Source organism: Schistocerca piceifrons, chromosome 4 (genome assembly GCF_021461385.2).
Source record: "Schistocerca piceifrons isolate TAMUIC-IGC-003096 chromosome 4, iqSchPice1.1, whole genome shotgun sequence".
Lineage (NCBI taxonomy): Eukaryota > Metazoa > Arthropoda > Insecta > Orthoptera > Acrididae > Schistocerca > Schistocerca piceifrons.
The window spans coordinates 830108389-830131691 of NC_060141.1; the positions used below are offsets into that span (position 1 = coordinate 830108389).

Consider the following 23303-nt stretch of genomic DNA (forward strand, 5'->3'; position numbering starts at 1 on the left):
CCACAGGTGGTTGGTGCGATTCCTCTCTCTGGCCTATCCTGTTCCATAAGTGCATCTTTAATGTTATCTCAAGAATCTCATTAGTGGTCCACTTATTTCGGCCGTTCTCGATTGGATCATGTCTGAACCGCCTACACGTTTTCCGACCCTTGATTTCTTTCCGTCTCCGGAGTACAATCTCTGCCTTGAAATTGATTATTATTATAACATTCGCTGGTACCATTATAGTACCTCTTCGAAATCCACCTCTTCCCCTTCTAAATGAACAACGGTTTCTATTGTGAGGTCTGTCTTCCTCTGTTCTACTTTGATCGCTATTATTGTTCGACATACTATTCCTGTTTGAGTCATGGTGGCTGCGGCGGTCTGCACGCCACCTGTTTCGACGTCAGCCTTCCGGCACTTGTCTGTTGCCTGAAAGCGCATCCAGCTGTTCTAATATATATATATATATATAGGAGGCTGTTAACCTCTCTTGTTGACATAAGTTAGTTTCTCCTGTACAGACACTGGAAACTTAGGAGCTATTATTTCCACTGAGTCAGATTCACGTAAAGGATCACCTAAGTAGTGGTTCTTTTCCCAGTAGTGCTGAAAGAACTCCTTATAATAATCGCAGCCACAGTTTTCAAAACTCCTAGGTTCAAGTGTTTCTGTTTTTATACTGTTTTGTGTACTTGGGGACCAGTATTGGTTTAGTAATGCTGTAACAAATTCTTGGTATGTTTTACACTGGCTCCTGTTCCCCATGATATTGCGTCCCCTTCAAAACGACTGGCTGCAAATTTTATTTTCTGCTGTTCTGTCATGTTGTCAGGTATGATGCCCTCAAACAGGTGAATGAAAGCAACAGGATGTATAGTACCTGTGCTAGAAAAGTTATGTAATTTGTAAGCACTGGCATTACTGACTACTTCATTAATATGAGCAATACCGTAACATTTTTCCCTTTCAGCCCACGCTTCGAGTTTCTGTTCTAACGCAACTTCCACATCACCTGTCTTTACTCATCTCACTTAGTAAAGGTACGTCTTCTACCTTCTGTTCTATTTCTCTCAAACGACCCTGAATGGTATTTGTATTACCATTACAAACACTCTATTCGTGATATCTTAAGACTAAAGAACGAATTTTCATCCTTTAAGTTTACGACTTGTATGTTGCCTTTCATAGGTATCTTTCCAACTTTTATTTTACACTGATCATTACTTAATTTAATGATTCCATCCCTAACTGACAATACAAAGTATCTTGAGCTTGCATGAGATCATTTATTTTCTCTACTTGATGATCAACCTTATGATTCACCTATTGCTTACACTTGTGTAATTTTTGACCCCATTTTTCACTCATGCTCAATTCTTTTTTTCACAAGCCCCTATTCTAGTTTCATGAGAATCAACCCTGGTCTCGAAATGTTTAAACTTACGATTAATTTTTGCTGTCTCCTCGTTTGTTGCTTCTATTTTATCAGCAAGTAATTTTTCCCTTTCTTTAATTCATTTGAATCCTGTGTTATTTCTTTTTGCCCAGATACTAACTCATTAACATTTCAACCACACTTTTATTATTCTCTTGTGTAGGCAATGAATCAGCTGCTGCTGTTCCATGGTTTAACCTACTTGTTCTACTTGTTGATTCATTACCAATGATGGTGTCAGAGTCGTCACTTGTGACATCACCAGTCACCTTATTTAACTTGTTATTAACATTCATGTCATCTACATCAGAATCCACCTCTCTAATTCCACTATCTGAAATTGTTTCCTTGGAGACTTCAGTTTTTACATCAGATGATTCTAGTAAATAGCTATTATTCATTTGATTTTGTACGCTTTCCTCTTTACTTATATTACTAATTTCAACAGGTATGCCCTGTAATTGCCTTGCCTCTTCAGTTTCATTTCCCTGAGTCTGCGCTGGCCGGAGTGGCCGAGCGGTTCTAGGCGCTTGTCTGGAACCGCGCGACCGCTACGGTCGCAGGTTCGAATCCTGCCTCAGGCATGGATGTGTGTGATGTCCTTAGGTTAGTTAGGTTTAAGTAGTTCTAAGTTCTAGGGGACTGATGACCACAGATGTTAAGTCCCATAGTGCTCAGAACCATTTCAACCATTTTTGAGTCTGCACTGCCTCTCTACTTCTAAGATTGCACTGCATCTCGCTTACCTCCGACATTTTGTTATTAAGGAAATTATTACGGAACAATTTAACTATATGACTAAGTACACTTTCCCGGCGTATTAGCATATCAAATTCTTGTCGGGCTTCCAGCCGGATCAAACTGTCATCTGAGCACAATATTTCAGCGGTCCTCCTGGCCGCCATCATCAGGTGAGAAAAGCTACGCTGCTCTCGCCGATAACTGAGTCACACTCGCAAATGACTGCATATTTATATGCACCGGAAGTACAACAGCGCATGCGCTAATCCAGTGCGAACGCTCTGTCATTCCAGCTGCGCCCTGGCGCAAAAAGAGTATCACCGCCTCCGGTAGTGAATATCACTGAAAACGATATATCGTTACTAATGATTATTCATAGCTGGCCGATTGACATGCCATTGTTTCTTCATATCTGATAAAACAGGATTCGACGTTTTACGATTAATGATATTTTCTGCTAATCTGATTTCGACAAATTCTTTTAAGACACAATCGCGAAGCATTTGCAGCTTCTTGCGTCTCATTGTATACCATTCTGTAAGGTAATGCTGAGCCACTGCAGATCATGTGGTTGTAATAATCGCTTCGGGCAATGATGTTCAATACACCTGTCGTTGACGGTACGAATAGTTTGGCCAATGTAAATTTTCCCGCACTCACACGGTGTTTCGTAAACGTCAGACTTCCTCAAACCTAAATCATCTTTGGCAGAGCCAAGAAGTGCTCGAATCTTAGCTGGCGGACGGAAAACACATCTGATGTCATATTTCTTCAAAAGTCTACCTATCTTGGATGACACATTCCAAGCATACGGAAGAAAAGCCACAGACCTAAAGTTGTCTTCAGGAGGTTCAGGTAGAGGTCCAAACTCAAAAGCACGTCGAATTTGTCGGTCCTTATAGCCGTTATTATTGAACACGTCCTTAAGATGTTGCAGCTCCTGTGGTAAATTCTCAGCATCCAAGACAGCATATGCTCGTTTAACCAAGGTCTGAAGGACTCGTGTCGTTAAGGTGGATGGCATCTTAGGGATGGGATCTTAAGGATACACTCTTATGATCGATATCGGAGACGTCTCGCTGCATCAATAACCTTCCGATAATACACGTACTCCTTCCCCCAGAGTGCAGACTTCATTGGGTCAGACGGATGGAAGATGGAATGTGCGAGATCCGGGCTGTAGGGTGGACGAAGAAGAACACTCCAATGAAGTTCTGTGAGCTCCTCTTGGGTGTGCAGACTTAAGTTCAAAAATGGTTCAAATGGCTCTGAGCACTATGGGACTTAACAGCTGTGGTCATCAGTCCCCTAGAACTTAGAACTACTTAAACCTAACTAACCTAAGGACATCACACACATCCATGCCCGAGGCAGGATTCGAACCTGCGACCGTAGCAGTCCCGCGGTTCCGGACTGCGCGCCTAGAACCACTAGACCACCGCGGCCGGCATTCTAAATCCTGTAAAGTTGTAAGATCATTCCACTTAATGAGTAGATTATGAAATTTGATCGGTAATGATTTGACACAGAGAAAATGAAATTACGTTGGAACCTCACGCCGTCATGCAGGCAATCTGCAACGGCTCTGTTATACACATTCCTGTCCTAATCGCGAATAAATTAGTCAAAGGAAAAATTGTCCAGGTGCGAATAGCGTACGTGCACTGTGGGTTCCGTACAAATTTAATTACGTGTACAAACAGTTAATCCACTGTAGGAATCGAGAAGTTGGACCGTATCTGTCTGGTATTGACATTGATACTGGAAAGGTAACGGTCACAGGGATTCCAAGATTTCGACAGTGTTTCAAATTAAATAATGTAAATGTGATATAAAGTCATGCAGGAAGTTCTTCACTCAGGATAACTGTCGCAATAGTAAGTCAAACGCCAGCTAAGGAATGACATTATTCCTTATACGACGCGATTCGGAATTTGTCCATCTGATATGCACGAGAATGCCCGTAGATATGACGTTACAAGCTGGCAAACTAGTCTGCCAAGTTTCGTTTCACATACAACTTGAAACGCCGTCTCTACGTGTAATAACCGCTCGTGGGGTATCAGATGATGGATAAATTCCGAAACGCTTCAGATGAGCAATGAAGTTATTTCTTGCCTGAGAGTTCTACCATTGGGACCCACTCAGCAGAACTACTAATAGTTTTAATTTCAGGTTTGATGTAGGATAACAAATGACAGAAGCAATATATTTTCGTGTGATATAGTTACAAATTAACAATTGTCACATTTTTTCCGTTACTTTTGTTGTGAACTCTTACTTCTCGTCACATATCATTATTGTAGGTAAACGGGAACTACCCTATAGGTTTTGATGAGTGAGTTTGCGAGTGTCAAACGTGTGGCATAAACATACGTATCTTTTGACTCCATTGACATTGAATCAACGTTTTTATTTTTTTATTTTTTTTTACACCACAAAGAGACCGTAGACTTCCGTACGTTACCTAAACTTCAACTCGATACATATACCTGTTTCCGAGGAAAAGGGTTTCTAACATTCGGACAGGCAGGTAGACAGACAGATAAACAGATAAAGCGATCGTATAAGGGTGGCACTGTCACCTACTGAGGCACAGAAGCCGAATAATGACGTCAGCTGCTGGTGGCCGTCGAAATACACTGATGCTAAAGCTGAAAATTAGTTTCGGACCAGGAGTCGAGACCGTATCCTCCGTTTCTCGCGAGCGGCCGCCCTGCCCGACCCAAATTCCCGACTCGCCCACACCACGCGCTGCTCCCCCCCCCCCCCCCCCAGGGGGTCCACAACTCTTTTGTGGATACGTGCGTGGCGAGCACGGGGCCCCGAGCCATTGCAGCCTTCTTTCTCTCCCGCGCTGCATTTCCTTTCCCTTCCCCTCCTTTCCCCTCCATACCCCTTTCCTCTCGCCCTCTCCTCTCCCTCTATTGGTGTCCTTGCTTATGTTGGCCCCCGCTATCTTCCTGGTTCTGTTGGTTTTACACTCCGTCTTTGTTGCGTAATCATCTCCTCCTTTTGGCATTCCTTGGTCCACCTCTGGGGTTTGACCTCCATTCCAAAATTTCTCTTCCGTAGTATGAGCCATTTGGGGAAGAGCAGCTTACCTAGTGTCTCCGACGTGCGACCTCCTAGTACATTCCACCTTTTCTTTTACGTCGTTGTCTGATGCTAGGGTGCATAGCCAGCACGGTAGCCAGCCCGTGTGGTGGGGTCGCTATGTACCCTTTTGGTTGAGCCCCCTGAACACACAGGGATCACACTTCTGATACCTGAGCTGTGACCTCCTCATGCATGCCTTGGAGTGGTTGCTCGTCATCCTGGAGCATCGGAACTCCCGGCAATGGCCGCAGTGCCAGACGGCCCTTGCTGTGGCTGGGTGGCGCCCGTGAGGAGAGCCCCTGATCAGAGTGGGTGGTATCAGGGCGGACGCTATGCAGATGAAACGCATACGGGTCCAAAACTCTGGCCGCTCTTCTGCGGCCGTCTCTCTGCGTGGTACTCATTCCTCAAGTGCTGCTTCTCTTGCCTCTTCTGCCTTCCCTTCCATGGCTACCCCCTGGGAGGAGGGTCAGGCCCGTCGTCTAGGGGCAAAACCTTTCCCCTGTTATCTAGTTTGCACCAGGACTGATGGAGATACTTTCACCAGTGTCAAACCTATATTCTTTGTGGAACACATTGAAGACAAGTTCGGCGAAGTGGACTCCCTGAGCAAGATGCGGTCGGGTTCATTGCTGATAAAAACTGCTTCGGCTGCCCAATCTGCGGCCCTTCGTGGCTGTACCTATCTTGGCACAATTCCCGTGTCCATTACCCCTCACCAGTCTCTAAATATGGTACAAGGTGTGATTTTTCACAGAGACCTCATCCTTCAAACTGATGAGGAACTTCGGGACAATCTCGGACGGCGGGGTGTTCACTTTGTTCGGCGTGTTCAGAAGGGTCCTAAAGATAATCGTATTGATACTGGTGCCTTTATCCTGGCCTTTGAAGGGGATACCCTTCATGAGAAAGTTAAGATTATGGTCTATCGCTGTGATGTGAAGCCGTACATCCCACCTCCTATGCGGTGTTTTAAGTGCTTGCGTTTTGGCCACATGTCTTCTCGCTGTGGTGACTGTGGCCATCCACTCCATGAGGGGAGTCCCTGTGTTCCCCCTCCTGTATGTGTAAATTGTCATGGTAGTCATTCTCCACGTTCAGCAGATTGCCCAGTCTATAAGAAAGAAAAAAAGATACAGGAGTATAAGTCTCTTGATCGTTTAAGCTACACAGAGGCCCGTAAGAAATATGCACGATTGCACCCTGTATCCATGACATCTAGTTACGCCTTGGTTGCCTCTTCATCCCTTCCTCCCCCTTCCTTACCCCCATCCCGGACCCCTCTCCTTCCCCCCTCCCCTGCGGCTCCCACACCTTCTCCTCTGGGCGCCGCTCCCCCTCCCCAGCCGGAGAAGTGCCCCACTCCTTCGGCGTCTGCCGGTCAAGGGCGCCTCTCCCGGGATGCCCCTTCCCGGCACCTTCCAGGTCAAAGGTCTGCTGCAGCGCGGCGACCGCGAGAGCCGCGGTCTATCGGCCCCCAGGTCGCCCGGTCTCTTTCTGTTCCTGATCTTGCTGCAGCTGGCTCCATTATGCCACACAGCCCTCCTCGATCTCAGCCTGAAAAGAAGAAGAAACATAAGTCCCGGGACAAAGAGCCTCTGGTGTCACCGGACGTCCCTTCCCCGGCTTCACAACCGGATTCTGACCTGTCGTTTATGGATGTCGCCCCCTCCCTGTCGGTGACGGGTGGGGACCCGGCGGTATGACTGGATTGAGCGTGTTCAGCCCTCATTTAAACCATCGTTCTGTGGTTCTCCAATGGAATTGTAATGGCTACTATCGTCACCTTCCGGAATTGAAATCCCTTCTTTCGTCCTACTCAGCAGCTTGTGTGGTTCTCCAGGAATCTCATTTTACTGATGCTCACTCACCGACCCTCCGTGGGTTCCGTGTTTTCTGTCGAAATCGGGTCGGACCCTTGCGGGCTTCTGGTGGCGTTTGTACGTTGGTCCGTACAGACATTGCTAGCACGTGGATTCCTCTCCAAACTACATTGGAAGCGGTTGCTGTTAGGGTCCACTTAGACTCTGCAGTCACAGTATGCAATATTTATCTCCCTCCTGACAGGACTCTTACACCTGCTGCCTTAACCACCCTTCTTCAGCAACTTCCTCCTCCCTTCCTCCTCCTTCGGGATTTTAATGCTCATCATCCTTTGTGGGGCAGTGCCTTTCCATCTAGACGAGGTCTTCTTATAGACCAATTTATTGCAGACCACGACCTGTGCCTTCTTAATGATGGCTCCCCTACTCATTTCAGTGCTGGTCATGGTACCTTTTCTGCCATTGATCTTTCTCTTTCTTCTCCCTCTCTCCTCCCTTCATTACACTGGTCGCCACACGACGACCTTTGTGATAGTGACCATTTCCCGTTGATTATCACGCTCCCTTCCCGCTCCCCGATGGACAGATTACCTCGTTGGTCTTTCCACCGCGCCGATTGGCCTCTATATACTGCACAGGTCGAGTTTTCTCCCTCTTTGTCGGGTTGTATTGATGACGTCCTACGTGACGTGTCTGACGCGATTGTTCGCGCTGCTAACCTTGCTGTCCCGCGCTCATCTGGACAATTTCGTCGTCGGCAAGTCCCGTGGTGGAGTACGGCCATTGCCATTGCCATCCGTGATCGCCGTCGAGCTTTGCAACACTTTAAGAGGCACCCATCTGTAGCCAGCCTTTCTACCTTCAAGCGCCTTCGCGCTAAAGCCCGTTATTTAATCAAACAGAGCAAGCGGATATGTTGGGAACGATTCGTTTCTTCCCTTGGTTCCACTGTCCCTCTGTCACGGGTATGGGCTACACTTCGCTCTCTCCAAGGTTGCCATCGGCAGTCCACCCTCCCAGGCCTTCACCTCCCAGATGGCATTTGTACGGACCCATTAGTTCTCGCAGAACATCTTGCGACCCATTTTGCAGTGGCATCAGCGTCGGCCTCCTATCCAGCTGCTTTCCTTCATCAAAAACAGCAGGCTGAAGCTGTCACCTTATGTTTCACCACTTGTGAGTCAGAATCTTACAACGAACCTTTCACTGAATGGGAATTTCTTTCTGCTCTATCTTCTTCTCATGATACGGCCCCTGGCCCAGATTCCATTCATAACCAGCTGCTTCAACATCTCAGTGCTCCACAACGGCACCATCTTCTTCGGGTGTTTAACCGTATCTGGCTCCAGGGTGACTTCCCTTCTCAGTGGAGGGATAGCATTGTGGTTCCTGTCCTTAAGCCTGGTCAGAACCCCCTATCTGTTGACAGCTATCGGCCAATTAGTTTGACCAATGTTGGTTGTAAGTTACTTGAACAGCTGGTAGCCCGTCGGCTCACTTGGGTCCTCGAATCTCGGGATCTATTGTCCCCTTACCAGTGTGGCTTTCGAGAGGGACGATCTCCAATCGATCATTTGCTTCGCTTGGAATCCGCAGTTCGGCAGGCATTTTCCCAGCGCCGCCATTTGGTTGCAGTGTTTTTTGACCTTCGCAAGGCCTATGACACGGCCTGGCGCCATCACATCTTACTAACCCTTCATCAGTGGGGTCTTCGGGGCCCACTCCCGATTTTTATCCGCCAGTTCCTGATCCATCGGTCATTCAGTGTTCGAGTTGGTACTGCTTTTAGTTCTCCACGGACCCAGGAGACGGGCATCCCACAGGGTTCTGTCTTGAGTGTCCTTCTTTTCCTCATTGCTATCGATGGACTTGTGGCCTCTGTCGGTCCCTTGGTCGCCCCTGCCCTGTATGTGGATGATTTCTGCATTTGGGTTAGTTCCTCTTCGATGGCATCTGCAGAACGGCAGCTCCAGGTGGCTATACGGCGTGCCTCTGCATGGACCCTCTCCCACAGGTTTCAATTCTCTCCTTTAAAATCGCGGGTGGTCCACTTCTGTCGCCGTACTACGGTCCACCCTGATCCAGAGCTCTATCTCGCTGCACAAAGATTGCCTGTGGTTCCACAGTTTCGTTTCCTAGGTCTTCTTTTCGACAACAAGCTCACTTGGCTGCCCCATATCAGACTCCTGAAGGTAGGATGTTTCCGTAAACTCAATGTCCTTCGCTTCCTTGCCCACTCCTCCTGGGGTGCGGACCGTTCCCTCCTCCTCCGTCTTTATCGTGCTCTAGTTCTGTCACGTTTGGACTATGGTTGTCAAGTTTATGGTTCATCTGCTCCTTCCACGCTGCACGTGCTGGATCCAGTCCACCATCGTGGTATCCGTTTGGCCACCGGTGCCTTCCCTACTAGCCCTGTTGATAGTCTCCTGGTTGAAGCTGGGATCCCCCCCTTTCTGTTCGGCGGTCCCAGCTTCTGGTGTCTTATGCCCTTACTATCCGTTCTTCTCCCGCTCATCCTTCCTATTCTATCCTATTCCCAGACCATGGACGTCGCCCGCCCGACTCCTGCCCTCGGGCGGGTTTACCGGTTGGGCTGCGCCTTGCGTCTCTTAACCGTGATTTTCGGCTTCCTTCTTTGTCCTGTCTTCCTCGCTCCCTCCCCTCCACTCCTCCTTGGTTAGTTCCTCGGCCTCGAATTCGGATGGACCTCCGCCGCGGTCCGAAAGATTCCATCCCCCCGGTGGTGTTCCGTTCCTTTTTCCGCCAAATTTTATGGGAGTTTCGGGATGCTGTTGTTTTTTACACTGATGGCTCTAAATCTGCTGATCATGTTGGGTATGCCTTCACGTCCTTTGTTGGAACGGAAAATCATCTGCTGCCACCCTCATGTGGGGTGTTTACTGCGGAATTGATTGCAATTTCCCGGGCCCTTACCTTTATTAAACAATCCCAACACAACCGCGTTTTGTTATGTACGGACTCGATGAGTGGCCTTCTTGCTATTGACCGGTGTTTTCGCGCCATCCCTTGGTCTCTGCCATCCATGACCATCTCGCTGATCTTCACCGTGCTGCTTGTTCCATTGACTTCCTATGGGTCCCGGGCCATGTGGGTATCCCGGGTAATGAGCTCGCTGATCGTTTGGCTGGGGGAGCAGTTACTTACCCCCCATTTTCTGTAACCCCTCCTGCAGCGGATTTACGGCTTCACATCAAATCCCACTTTGCACAGTCATGGGCCAATTCTTGGGAGGCTACTCCACTGTCTAATAAACTTCGTGCAATTAAGGTGAATCCAGGCCTATGGCGTTCTTCCTTTCGCCTCTCCCGCAAGGACTCGACCACACTGTGTCGTCTCCGCATTGGCCATACCAGGCTGACCCATGGTTTCCTTTTGCGTGATGAGCCACCCCCGCTATGTGGTTGTGGAGCCTTCCAGTCAGTGGCCCTCATTTTGGTTGAATGCCCCCTTCTTTTGGCTCTGCGTGCTAAGTACAGACTCCCCAACACTTTACCTTTGATGTTGGCTGACGATTCCCGGATGGTCTCTCTGGTTCTAGGTTTCCTCCGGGAGAGTGGTTTTTATTCTCAGTTTTAAAGTTTTTAATCTCCCTCTGGTGTTGGGGCAGGGCGGTGAGTGTTTGGGTGTCTCCCACTGTAGGCAGTGTTCAGAGATTCCCGATTCACCTCCCTGACCGGAATCCTCTTTTCTTTCCCTTTTACTCTGTTTTTACCTCTTCTTTTTAAGGCTTGGTTAGTTTTTCTATTCCCATACGTACTTTCTGCATTATAGCAGTTGTACCTTTTAAGCCACAGGTGGTCTTGCCTATGCTGCTTCAGCATAGTGTTGGGTTCGTTCTCTTGCCAACTTCCCTCATTTGTTTTTACTAATGACAACGTGACTGCCCTTTTACGTTTCCCCTTTTTCCGTTTTATTGTTCTGACTTTTCTGAGATGTCCCGTTAGCGGAATGGAGTCTATTTGAAACAAGGGACTGATGACCTTGCTGTTTGGTCCCTTTAACCTCAAACAACCAACCAACCACGCGCTGCTTGCAGCGAACACCGATTCCCGTAGGACTCGGGGCTTGTCTGTGCGTCTGCACTGAAGGAATCAGTGGCACGTCCAAAGGAACAGACGCCGCCTAATGCCGCCGGTCGGCGTGTTGCAGGTGACGGCGGTCGTGGACGGGGTGTACGCCGAGAACGCCTACCTGGCCGTCACCAACACCATGCTGTCCTCGAGCCGCGTCTACGTGGGTGGCAGCTACAACACGCACGCGCTGCCGGGCTCCAAGGTGCGCTACAACTTCGTCGGCTGCCTCAGGAAGGTAAGGCGCGACACACGGGCTTTAGTCTTTAACGAGATCATTGTTGTTTCGTAGAAGATTTTTACTTTGCAGAAGCACTTTAGTTTCCATTTAGAATTTTAGTCCCAAAGGGGGTACAGTTTTAAAGGATGTTTTTAGTTCTAATTAGATTTCAGTTCTGAAGGACACTTTCACTTTCATTTCAATTATTTTCTCATTCTTTCATATAATTAAAACGTAAGTTGCATTGCATTATACCTCTCAACTCCAGCTTGTCAGGAAGAAAAATCGCCCAAGAAAAGCGTTATTTTAGCCACGCCTTAATTCCGACGAAGGCAACCTACGACTAGTCTATGTCGGATAGAGGGGGACGATGTTGTTGTTGTTGTTGTTGTTTTCTGAAGACTGGTTTGATAGAGCTGTTCACGCTAGCTCGTTCTGCAGAAGCCCTTTCGTTTTCACCTCACAATAACTACTGCAACTAATATCCATTTGACGCATTTACTGTAGGCGAGCATGGTCTGCGTTTAGTTTTCCCTCCCCACACTCCCTTCCTTCCCAAACTGACGGTTGTTTCACGCCGCATCATCTTTCCCGTCGAATGGTCCCTTCTGTTAATCAGCTTGTGCTACGAATTTCTCTTTTTCCCCAGTTTGGTTCTGTACGCGCTCATTAGTCACTCGATCTAATTTTCTATTTTTACTATAGCACCACATTTCAAAATCTTGCATTCCCTCTCTGTCTGAACTCTGTATCAACCACGTGACACTTCTGTACAACACTACCATGCAACAAATACTTTCAGGCAAGACTCCCTGACTCTTAAATTTACGTGTAAGTATGCAGGCTGTCATGGCCGTTGTCACTGAAGTTACTCTTCTGAGTTGCTAAGCCGTGTCAAATTTCTTTTGAACTTTCGACGTTTCCATCCAGTCTTCTTCAGGATCTTGGGGTTGTTCATTGTAAATTGAGCACTGTCTGAGGCCTCTGTCGCCTTCTTTTATGAAGCGGAATGACTCCGCACTTGTGCTGGAGAAGTGGCATTTTTGGGTAGAACTCGTGTGGCTACCATTTATGGTCCCTAGCAGTGGAGAGGCCGGCGGCGTGGTACGCGTCAACACGTCCTTAGCGCTGTAGGGAAGACCCGAGGGCCGGGCCTATACACGTCACGCGCGCCAGGGGAACGCCGAGGTATGAAGAGTTAACACGTCCCCCAGCAGTCAAAGTGCTAATATCCGATGTTTGAATCTGACCACAGAAGGATTCTACTGCCGACAAAGTACGTGTAATCACCGTGCTATCAAAAACACGATCCCACGATTAAGCGGTCTTGGTTCTAAAGACACACACTAGGATCGCTGATAGTGTAACGTTATCTGGTAGAAATGTTGTCATCGATTCGAATGTATCCTATGGAAACGTTTTTCATGATTACAGCCAGCCGGCCGTGTGACCAAGCGGTTCTAGGCGCATCAGTCTGGAACCGCGTGACCGCTACGGTCGCAGGTTCAAATCCTGCCGCGGGCATGGATGAGTGTGATGTTCTTGGTTCGTTAGGTTTAAGTAGTTCTAAGCTCTACGGGACTGATGACCTCAGCTGTTAAGTCCCGTAGTGCTCAGAACCATCTGAACCATCTGATTACAGCCACCAGTGAATAATATTCGTGCCACTCTCATATCTCGAGATGAGTCACCCTTTTCCAAACTCCAGCAAAACTCCAGTGTCCGAGTCTCTGTCCCGGCCTCCCTGCAGCTTCATCCACGTGATCGCCCCAATTCAAGTCGGACCTGAACTCCAGTCAGAGAGTGCTACGTGCACCACCTACTGCAACCAGTGTAGAAACAGGCTCGGCCGAGTTACTGCAACAGGTCCGTCTTTTGACCACTCGATGGAAATGGGAACGTGATGTCGTACCTCTACCAATGAATATGACCACAGAAGGATCCTGCCGCCAGAAACATAAGTTACGCATTAAGGACTGCACTTTTAGAAACACGATCACAACGACTATGTTACCGTCACCCTGCATAGAAAACTGTCTTGGTTCTACAGGTACACACAAGTGTCATTGATAGTCTGACGTTTTTGGTAAGAATGCTGTATGCAATTTTGAATGTCTTTCCATTCAGCCACACACCTGCGTTGGTTCCTATGTAGATGTCTTTTAATGACAAATTAATGAACCTGGTCTATATTCTTTAGTTATGGAATGCAAAATGCCTTTTACAGTAAAATTTTCAAGTTTGAGTTTATGAAGTTTTACCAAAAATTTGTGAACATGGCGAATACACGATTAGAAAAGAAATAGTAGATGCCTATAAAAATCAAATAACACATTTACAAGAAATAAGTGAATTGGTTGAGAAACAAATATCAAAAATATTGCTTCAGAAATACTAAACCAAAAAAGTGATGAAATAAATAATTATTAGCACATGTTTTTACTCGAACTACGAAAATTTATAACCTTCTTTTGTTATTTTAACACTACACAACTATAATTTTAATTATGATTATAATGTTACTTGAACAAAATTTAAAAATGTTCAAAATCAAATCAGATACTATCAGAAATAGACATCCAAAAAGTGAAGAATGTTTAAGAGTAAATCATGTGACTAATTCCCTAAGTTTTCATAACATAATGAAAGAAAAATTAATAATTGATTACCATTGAATTTATTTAAATATTTTAAATAATTATTCATAAGTAAAATTGTGTTAAGATGCAAATAGAAAACAAACATTTCTTAGAATATAAAACAAAATTTCCAATTACTTTTTCCATATTCAGATTTTAAATAAAGTTCATAACAATTTTTGTGTTTATCTAATAAACAAAATTCAGTTCCATCAACTCAAATTTAAAATCATCAAATAATTTTAAAGGTAAATCGTTTTTGTTTAACCTGTATTTCAATATCAAAATGGTTGGTAGAGGTAGCACCTTTGCTTGGGGTTGACTCAGTACTGGTCCTCACCACCCCAGGGATGAGCTGAGGAGGTATGCAAGACCTTTGCCTCTGAGGAAGCTACGTCCAAGACCGTCCGTTCGTGGTGAAGAGCCACATCCTACACGAGGTGACCCTGTTAACGCACAACACGGCGGATCTATAGGAGAAAACCTTGAAAAAAAAAACAACTCACATTCCAAATCCTCAATGCGTCTCTACTCGAGTCGAGCGGCAGCGAGGTCAGCATCTGTTCATCTAGTAAGGTGCGGCTGTATTATATGCTCCAGGAACTGACAATCCCTGGTTCTAAACACCCAGTGGAAACACTGGACCAAAACTTACAAGCTATCATGATTCGTGAGAGTAATGACAGAATTACCCCAGGTGGTAACCAATCCACTCGTCGACAGACAACTGTGTTTTCGGATTCTGGGGAACCCGGGCCTTCACTCTCAGTTCTCAAGCAAACTTCGTCCCAAGGTTCCCATGTACATTGGTACCTTTAACATTCAGACCCTAATTCAACCTGGAAAATTACACAACTTAGTAACAGAGCTAGACCAACAAAAAATTAAGATCTTACCGTTACAAGAAACTAGATTCACGGATGAAAATACAATAGACTATGGAAACTATCGCATCTTCAAGAGCAACACTGACAAACGAATTGCCAATGGTACGCCACTCCTGGGCATGGCATTTGCGGTGCACAGAAATATATTAGGCTCAATTAGAGAGGTCTCTTCCATAATCGCCTCATGACCATGCGTATCCAGTGCGCCAACAAGAAATAAACATTGATAAATGTTCATGCACCCACAAACATAGACAACAAAAAACGCCAACTACAAACTGAAAAATTCTGGACTAAACTTGAAGATGTCATGGCCAAAATTCCCAGGGATGATATCAAAATCTTAATGGGAGATTTCAATGCACAAATTGGCAGAGAGAAAGAACACCAAAAAACTGTAGGAAAATATCCAGCACACAGATTCACCAACAGAAACGGACTGAGATTTATTAAACTACGCCAACAAAATAATCTAAAAATGTCTACATCTTTGAGAAAAAACCCTAGAAAACAAAAGACCTGGAGGTCCCCCATACAAGACATCGGCGAATATCTGATTGACCACATTGCCATCCCTATTTCGTACAGAAAGAGATCCATGATGTCCAAGTCCGCAGAGGGGCGAACATTGACTCAGACCACTACTTAACACGCATTAAAGTGAAATTCACCCCAAAAAAATTCTATCTGAAGAAAACACACATGATGAAATTTGACACACGAACAATCAAAGAAACCAATCTGAAGGAGGAGTGGGAAAAGGAACCAGCTGACTCTTCGGAAAAATTTCGAACAAAAATTACAAAGAAGGCAAAAGAACTGATCCCACTGAAAAAGAACACAAAACACCCCTGGTGGGACTCTGGATGTGAAAAAGCGCTGGAAGAAAGAAAGCAAGCCTTTCTGAAGTATAACAGTAAAAAATCCCCAGAAAATCTAGATCACTTCCCAACACCAGAAGACAAGTGGCAAAAACAGACAAGTCAAGAGGAAGTACCTCAAGGAACAGTGTGAGTCTATTGAAGAAAATTTCCGTAACTATAATGTACGAGACTTCTATAAGACCTTTGCTGGGAGAATCAATGGATACGGCTCACGAAATCTATGTTTCAGAAAACCAGATGGAAAACTAGCGCTCACAAATCGGGAAAATTGTTAGGAGCTGGCAAGATACTTTTCCGGACTCCTCAATTGCCCTGAACCTTCTTCAAGATTCCCTCAAGAAACTGCTATCTACACAAATCCAGAATCCCCACCACCTGCACTAGAGGAGATCCAAAGACATATTCATAGAATGAAAAACAACAAGGCATCCGGAGAAGATAATATCACTGCAGAACTACTTAAAAATCTTGGACCAAATTCCCTCAAAGAACTCACTAAAATCATCACAGACATTTGGCAGACAGAAAAACTACCAGAAGATTGGAAATGTGCCCTAATTCATCCACTGCATAAAAAGGGAGACATGGCAGATATAAACAACTATCGAGGAATCTCCCTTCTCAAAGTCACTTATAAAATCCTCTCAGCTTGTCTTCTTCAACGAACACAAGAACAACTCGAACACAGTATTGGTGAATACCAAGCTGGCTTTCGCCCTCACCGATCCTGTGCAGAACAAATTTTCAATTTGAAGACAACACTAAAATACAAAGCAGTCAGAAACAGTCAGATCATTTGTTCCTTTGTTGATTTTGCAAAGGCGTATGATTCAATCGATAGGCAATCTCTCTTTATTATCCTTGAGGAGCTAGGACTCTATCCGAAAACCCTAAACCTTATCAAAGAAACACTCACAAACACAACTTCTAAGATAAAATTCCTGGGTGAAATATCAGAGCCCTTCCTGATCAAAACCGGCGTCAGACAAGGTGACGGCTTGTCTCCACTCCTCTTCAACCTTGTCTTAGACAAAGTCATCCGAGAATGGGAAAAAGAACTGAAGAATCAAAATTACTGGAAGCCTATACAACTAGGAAGATCGAAAGATGGTATTAAAATTTCATGCTTGGCATTTGCAGATGATGTGGCCATTCTAGCAGAAAACGAGACCACAGCAATTAAACAGATAGACATTCTCAAAGAATGCGCCGAAAAAGTTGGTCTACAAATTTCCTTCCAAAAAACCAAATTCATCTTCTCAAAATTTGAAACTCAAAAACTGACTACAAAATATGGACAAATTGAGAGAGTTCCATTCTTTAAATACTTAGGCGTGGTCCTAGAAGCCACAGGGGGAGAGAAAACTGCACAAAAAGTTCGACTGCAGAAACTGAAAAGAGCATACTGGAAAACCCACAACATCTACAATAAAAAGTGTCTCTCCATTCACTCAAAAATACGACACTACAATACAGTAATCAAGCCCGAAGCACTATATGCCAGCGAAACACACTCCATAGAAAAGGCGACCTGGAAGGCATCCTGAAAGAGGAACGCAAAATAATCAGAAAGATTCTTGGCCCAAAAAGAAGTGAAGATGGATACAGGTTACAGTCTCTGAAAACTACAGAAAAATTATCTATCCTCGCCGCAGACATCCGGAAAAGAAGACTAAAATTTTACGGTCATATCCACAGACTCCCAACACCCAGACTCTCCCACAAAATTTTAATATACATTGCAAAATTGAAAACCATACCCTGGATAAAAGAAACCAAAACATATCTAGCAAATGCACAAATAAATTCTTCAGAAGTTATAAACAGAAATGTATACAGGCAAAAAATCAATAGTTGAAAAGTACAACCCGAGAATGAAGTTTGCAAGAGACAGGGGACAAAATGGACAGAGGAAAGAAAGAGAATTCATGGGGAAAGAATGAGAGAAGTTTGGAGAATTAAAAAATTGAATCGGAAAAGCTTTGCGTGATCCGTATGGATCCAATTGCACATAATAATAATAATAATATCAAAATGAACTCTCTTCTTTAATGAGACAATTAACATTCTGACCATTATATTCAATATCAAATCAGCCTAAATTTTCAGTAACAAACTATGTTTATAAATAAAAATTTTTAATAACTTTTAGAAAATTATTTTCATTTTATTTACCCAACTATTACCATTCTTCTTTAAAACTTTTTCAAGAAGATAAACATTTTCGTTTGCAATAGTTCTTGTTCATAAAAAATTTCCTTTTACTTCTTCACCATTTAAATTTTTCAGTTTATATGTGATTGAAATGTAATGATTAATCTTCAATTTTCAAAATTTCTGTTAGCCAATTTGCTGTATATCCTTCAAGAATTCCTTTAATTTGACTTATATTCACTTTATCACCAGTCTTATATTTGGGTTGAGTATCCAACAAATTCGCTGGATACACAATTTCCAATAAGATTTTTTCAGTTCATTTATTTGTCATTTGGGGCTATTTTTGTTAAATGTTTTGTCACTATATTCATCAGTTAATTTCAAAAATAATTAAACATAGTTATAATTTTCTTGAAGAGAAAATTTCAACCACATCTTTTCTTTAAACATTGAATTAAATTGTTAAACAACAAATGCTTTTAATTCGCTAGAATTGAATAATTAACATTCAATTTTTTCTTAATTCTTGACATTTTTTTACAAAATTCTTTGCAATTATGTTTTCATTTTTTTGCTTTTGTTAATTCAAATATTTTCTCGAAAGAATCAACTGTATTTTTACCTGTTTTATCTTTAAGTGGAAATGCCTATGCAAATTTAGAAAATAACATCAATAAGAGTTAACAAATAATTATATCCTTTATTTTCGGTATTCCTTTTATCTTTCCAGAATCAATTTCCACTAAATCAGTTTATCATAAATCCCAAAAGAAACTACATTTTTTCGTTCAAAATTTTTCTAATTGGTTTCTGTAATTTAGCAATAATTTGTACACAAGTATTTAGTACTGCACCTACAATTTTTAATGAATTTACTCTTTTTTTTGTTTTAAAGATAGAACAAAATCCTTCAATTCTTTGTTTTCCAATTTTTGTTATTAATCTATGAGGATAAAGTGCTTCAGTAAACTATTTGCTCTTCAAACAGAAAATTATATAGAATACAAAATAATTAAATTATTTCAGTAAATACAATTATCTATACATCAACAAGAACAGTCTTAACAGAATGTTTTAATCTTACTGTTAGAAAATTTGATTTACGCAACATTTTGATTCTGAGAACTTCAGACTTTATTTCATAAATTATGTCTTCAAAACTCTTCCAAATATCAAAATAATCAATCATTATGTTTTCACCAAAACAAGAAATTTTTTAAGCATGAAATAATATTCACTGAAATTGTGCATTTTGTGTTTGCCTCCAGTCATAAAAGTAAATTCAATTATGTTACCACATACTTTACAATTAAGTTTTTAATTCATTTAAGTGTGAAATCAAATATGTTGATGAAAATACGTTTACTTTCCTTTTTGTATACTAATCACTTAATTCTTGTATATTAATACAATTATTCAGGTGTGCTAAAATACTAGTATATTCAAGTTTTCTTTTAAGATTTGATAATTCATTCTGAAATAATGGTCGTTAACTATATCTTTCACATCTGGTTCATCATCTACATTCCCAAGTCTTCAACATTTAAAACTAATATAGCCTCTAGTTGCCTTAAAAATAAAATTTCTTTTCTGAGCTTGTCTAATAATTCATTTGTTTTTTATTCAAGGTTGAACATCATTGGCTTTTGATTGAAAATGCTTCGGTTCTACTGATTCAAAATCTATTATTTTTTAATCATTACTGAGTTTATTTCAAAAAATGTCCATCTATTTAATTTAAAAATATCAGCAAACTTATAATTCTTTCATAATTTTAAAACAAATAAACCCAGATGTCCACAATTTCTTCATTGAAGTTTTTTATTCTTTTGATATTGTAGTAAAGATCATTTTCCCCAATTATTTAACTAATTGTTTGGAATCTTTCTTCCATATGGCTTAAAACAAATTATATATTTCCATTTTTATAATAACTCCAATGAGTTCTAACATGATCAAAAGTATCTGAGTTTAGTATTCCACATTCAAAGCTTTTTTGGTGCATTAAGTAATTTATCAACCATGAAAATATCACGAAAATATTTAATTTTTAGTTGTTTAACCTATCCTTCTTTATCAAAACTAAATAAAGGGTTATTAAATTTTTAAATTATTTCTTTGAAAATTTTTGACTCCTTTTCTTTTATTTTAATTTCCAAATTGTCGTTTTTTCTAATTCTTTATCACCTTTTTCTTATTTATAACTGCATTTGCAATTGCTGCAGTTCCACCAGCAAGTGAACCAATTATTGCTAAATATGGTATTGCAGCGAATAGTAATGGAATAAATCCACCTTTGTGTTTTGATGGTCCAGAAAATTTTTTTTGTTGGATATTCAACAATCTCTTTCACAACAGGAATAGATGATGTACAAAACTAAATTACCATCAGTTTTTTCTCTTTCTTTCTTTTTTGAACATCAGTTAAAATGGTTAAGTAATATTTAGTTATTCGTTATTGACTGTAAGTTATTCATTTGTATTGATTAAAAAATAATAAAATTTTTATAAATGTCATTCATTTTTATCAATTTCTAAACCCATTCCTACCCATTTATAAGTTTTGTTTTCCATATATAATTCCTGTAACTGCAGTTGCAGCAATATTTCCTCACAATGCAGCATCAGTAGCATTCATACTTTCTTTAGCAACTAACTGAAGTTTATCAGCTTCATGTCTTTTTTTCTGATTCTTTACTATCTCTATAAGAAATAACATGTTCTTTACATGCTTCATCAATTGGACTAATTCCTTGATCTTCTCTAGTTAATCTTTCTTCTAACTTGTTTCCCAAGTGACAAAATTTACAGCCTGGAAGATGCATTTCGAATGGTAATTTGTTAATTAAAGCATTAACTAAACCTTTTCCATATTTTCGCTTTTCAATAAAACATGTGGCAAAATTATTCAAAAATCTAATGAAATATGGCATTCCTGTGAGATTATTAATAATAAAGTCACTAAATTTGTTTAACATTTCCGTTGTTCCAACTTTTCCATTATGATAATACCGTGAAGGGAGCCCATGAGGACGCACAAGTGCCACAACACGACATGGTGTGGACTCAACTAATGTCTTCAGTACTGCTGAAGGGAACTGACTGACACCATGGATCCTGCAGGCCTGTTCATATATCTGTGACAGTACGAGGGGGTGGAGATCTCTTCTGAATAGCACATTGCAAGGCATGCGAAATTATATTAGATTTGTACTTGTTCCATAGATCATGAATGCGACACTTTGTAATGATGTGGAAAGTGTCAGGTTAATAAAAGGTGTCTATACATATTATATTAGGCAAAATATTACATGACACTCAATATTTTTAAATTTTTTTTTGGGTTGAGAAATTACCCACTTACTATATCCAAAAATTCATGCAATGAGTAAGAATTGCCATGAAGAAATTCTTTTAATTTCCTTTTAAATGCTATATGGCTATCTGTGGTAAGTGACAAGACTTTTGTGGCAGCATGATTTACCCCCTTCTGAACCAAAGTTAGATTTAACCTTGAGTGGTGAAGATCATCCTTTCTCTTAGTGTTGTAGCCATGTATACTGCTATTACTTTTGAATCCGTTCAGATTGTTAATAACAATTTTCATAAGTGAATATACCGGGTGTTACAAAGAGGTATGGCCAAACTTTCAGGAAACATTCCTCACACACAAAGAAAAGATGTTATGAGGACATGTGTCCGGAAAAGCTTAATTTCCACGTTAGACCTCATTTTAGTTTCGTCAGTATGTACTGTACTTCCTCGATTCACCGCCAGTTGGCCCAATTGAAGGAAGGTAATGTTTACTTCGGTGCTTGTGTTGACATGGGACTCATTGCTCTACAGTACTAGCATCAAGCACATCAGTACGTAGCATCAACAGGTTAGTGTTCATCACGAACGTGGTTTTGCAGTTAGTGCAATGTTTACAAATGCAGAGTTGGCAGATGCCCATTTGATGTATGGATTAGCACGGGGCAATAGCCGTGGCGCGGTGCGTTTGTATCGAGACAGATTTCCAGAACGAAGGTGTCCCGACAGGAAGACGTTCGAAGCAATTGGTCGGCGTCTTAGGGAGCACGGAACATTCCAGCCTATGACTTGCGACTGGGGAAGACCTAGAACGACGAGGACACCTGCAATGGACGAGGCAATTCTTCGTGCAGTTGACGATAACCCTAATGTCAGCGTCAGAGAAGTTGCTGCTGTACAAGGTAAAGTTGGCCACGTCACTGTATGGAGAGTGCTACGGGAGAACCAGTTGTTTCCGTACCATGTACAGCGTGTGCAGGCACTATCAGCAGCTGATTGGCCTCCACGGGTACACTTCTGCGAATGGTTCATCCAACAATGTGTCAATCCTCATTTCAGTGCAAATGTTCTCTTTACGGGTGAGGCTTCATTCCAACGTGATCAAATTGTAAATTTTCACAATCAACATGTGTGGGCTGACGAGAATCCACACGCAATTGTGTAAACACGTCATCAATACAGATTTTCTGTGAACGTTTGGGCAGGCATTGTTGGTGATGTCTCGATTGGGCCCCATGTTCTTCCACCTACGCTCAATGGAGCACGTTATCATGATTTCATACGGGATACTCGACCTGTGCTGCTAGAACATGTGCCTTTACAAGTACGACACGACACGTGGTTCATGCACGATGGAGCTCCTGCACATTTTGTCGAAGTGTTCGTACGCTTCTCAACAACAGATTCGGTGACCGATGGATTGGTAGAGGCGGACCAATTCCATGGCCTCCACGCTCTCCTGACCTCAACCCTCTTGACTTTCATTTATGGGGGCATTTGAAAGCTCTTGTCTACGCAACCCCGGTACCAAATGTAGAGACTCTTCGTGCTCGTATTGTGGACGGCTGTAATACAATACGCCATTCTCCAGGGCTGCATCAGCGCATCAGTGATTCCATGCGACGGAGGGTGGATGCATGTATCCTCGCTAACGGAGGACATTTTGAACATTTCCTGTAACAAAGTGTTTGAAGTCACGCTGGTACGTTCTGTTGCTCTGTGTTTCCATTCCATGATTAATGTGATTTGAAGAGAAGTAATAAAATGAGCTCTAACATGGAAAGTAAGCGTTTCCGGACACATGTCCACATAACATATTTTCTTTTTTTTGTGTATGAGGAATGTTTCCTGAAAGTTTGGCCGTACCTTTTTGTAACACCCTGTATATATTGTGAGGCTACAGTGATTTCTAGCTCTTTAAATAAGTGTGTGCAGGATGATCTTGGATGAGCTCCAGCAATTATTCTGATTACACGCTTTTGTGCAATGAACACTCTTTTACTCAATGTTCATGTCTGGGGAGTTTGGCG

General features: G+C 42.4%; 1 protein-coding gene across 1 annotated transcript in view; it reads left to right on the forward strand.

Moving 5' to 3' along the window:
* The window catches only part of LOC124794982 (neurexin-1-like), a 2052691-nt gene that overhangs the window by 1307099 nt on the left and 722289 nt on the right, over positions 1-23303 (forward strand). Inside the window, exon 7 of the mRNA XM_047258725.1 lies at positions 11254-11412. Within this exon, the coding sequence (XP_047114681.1) occupies positions 11254-11412 (159 nt within the window). The remainder of the gene's footprint in view (positions 1-11253; positions 11413-23303) is intronic.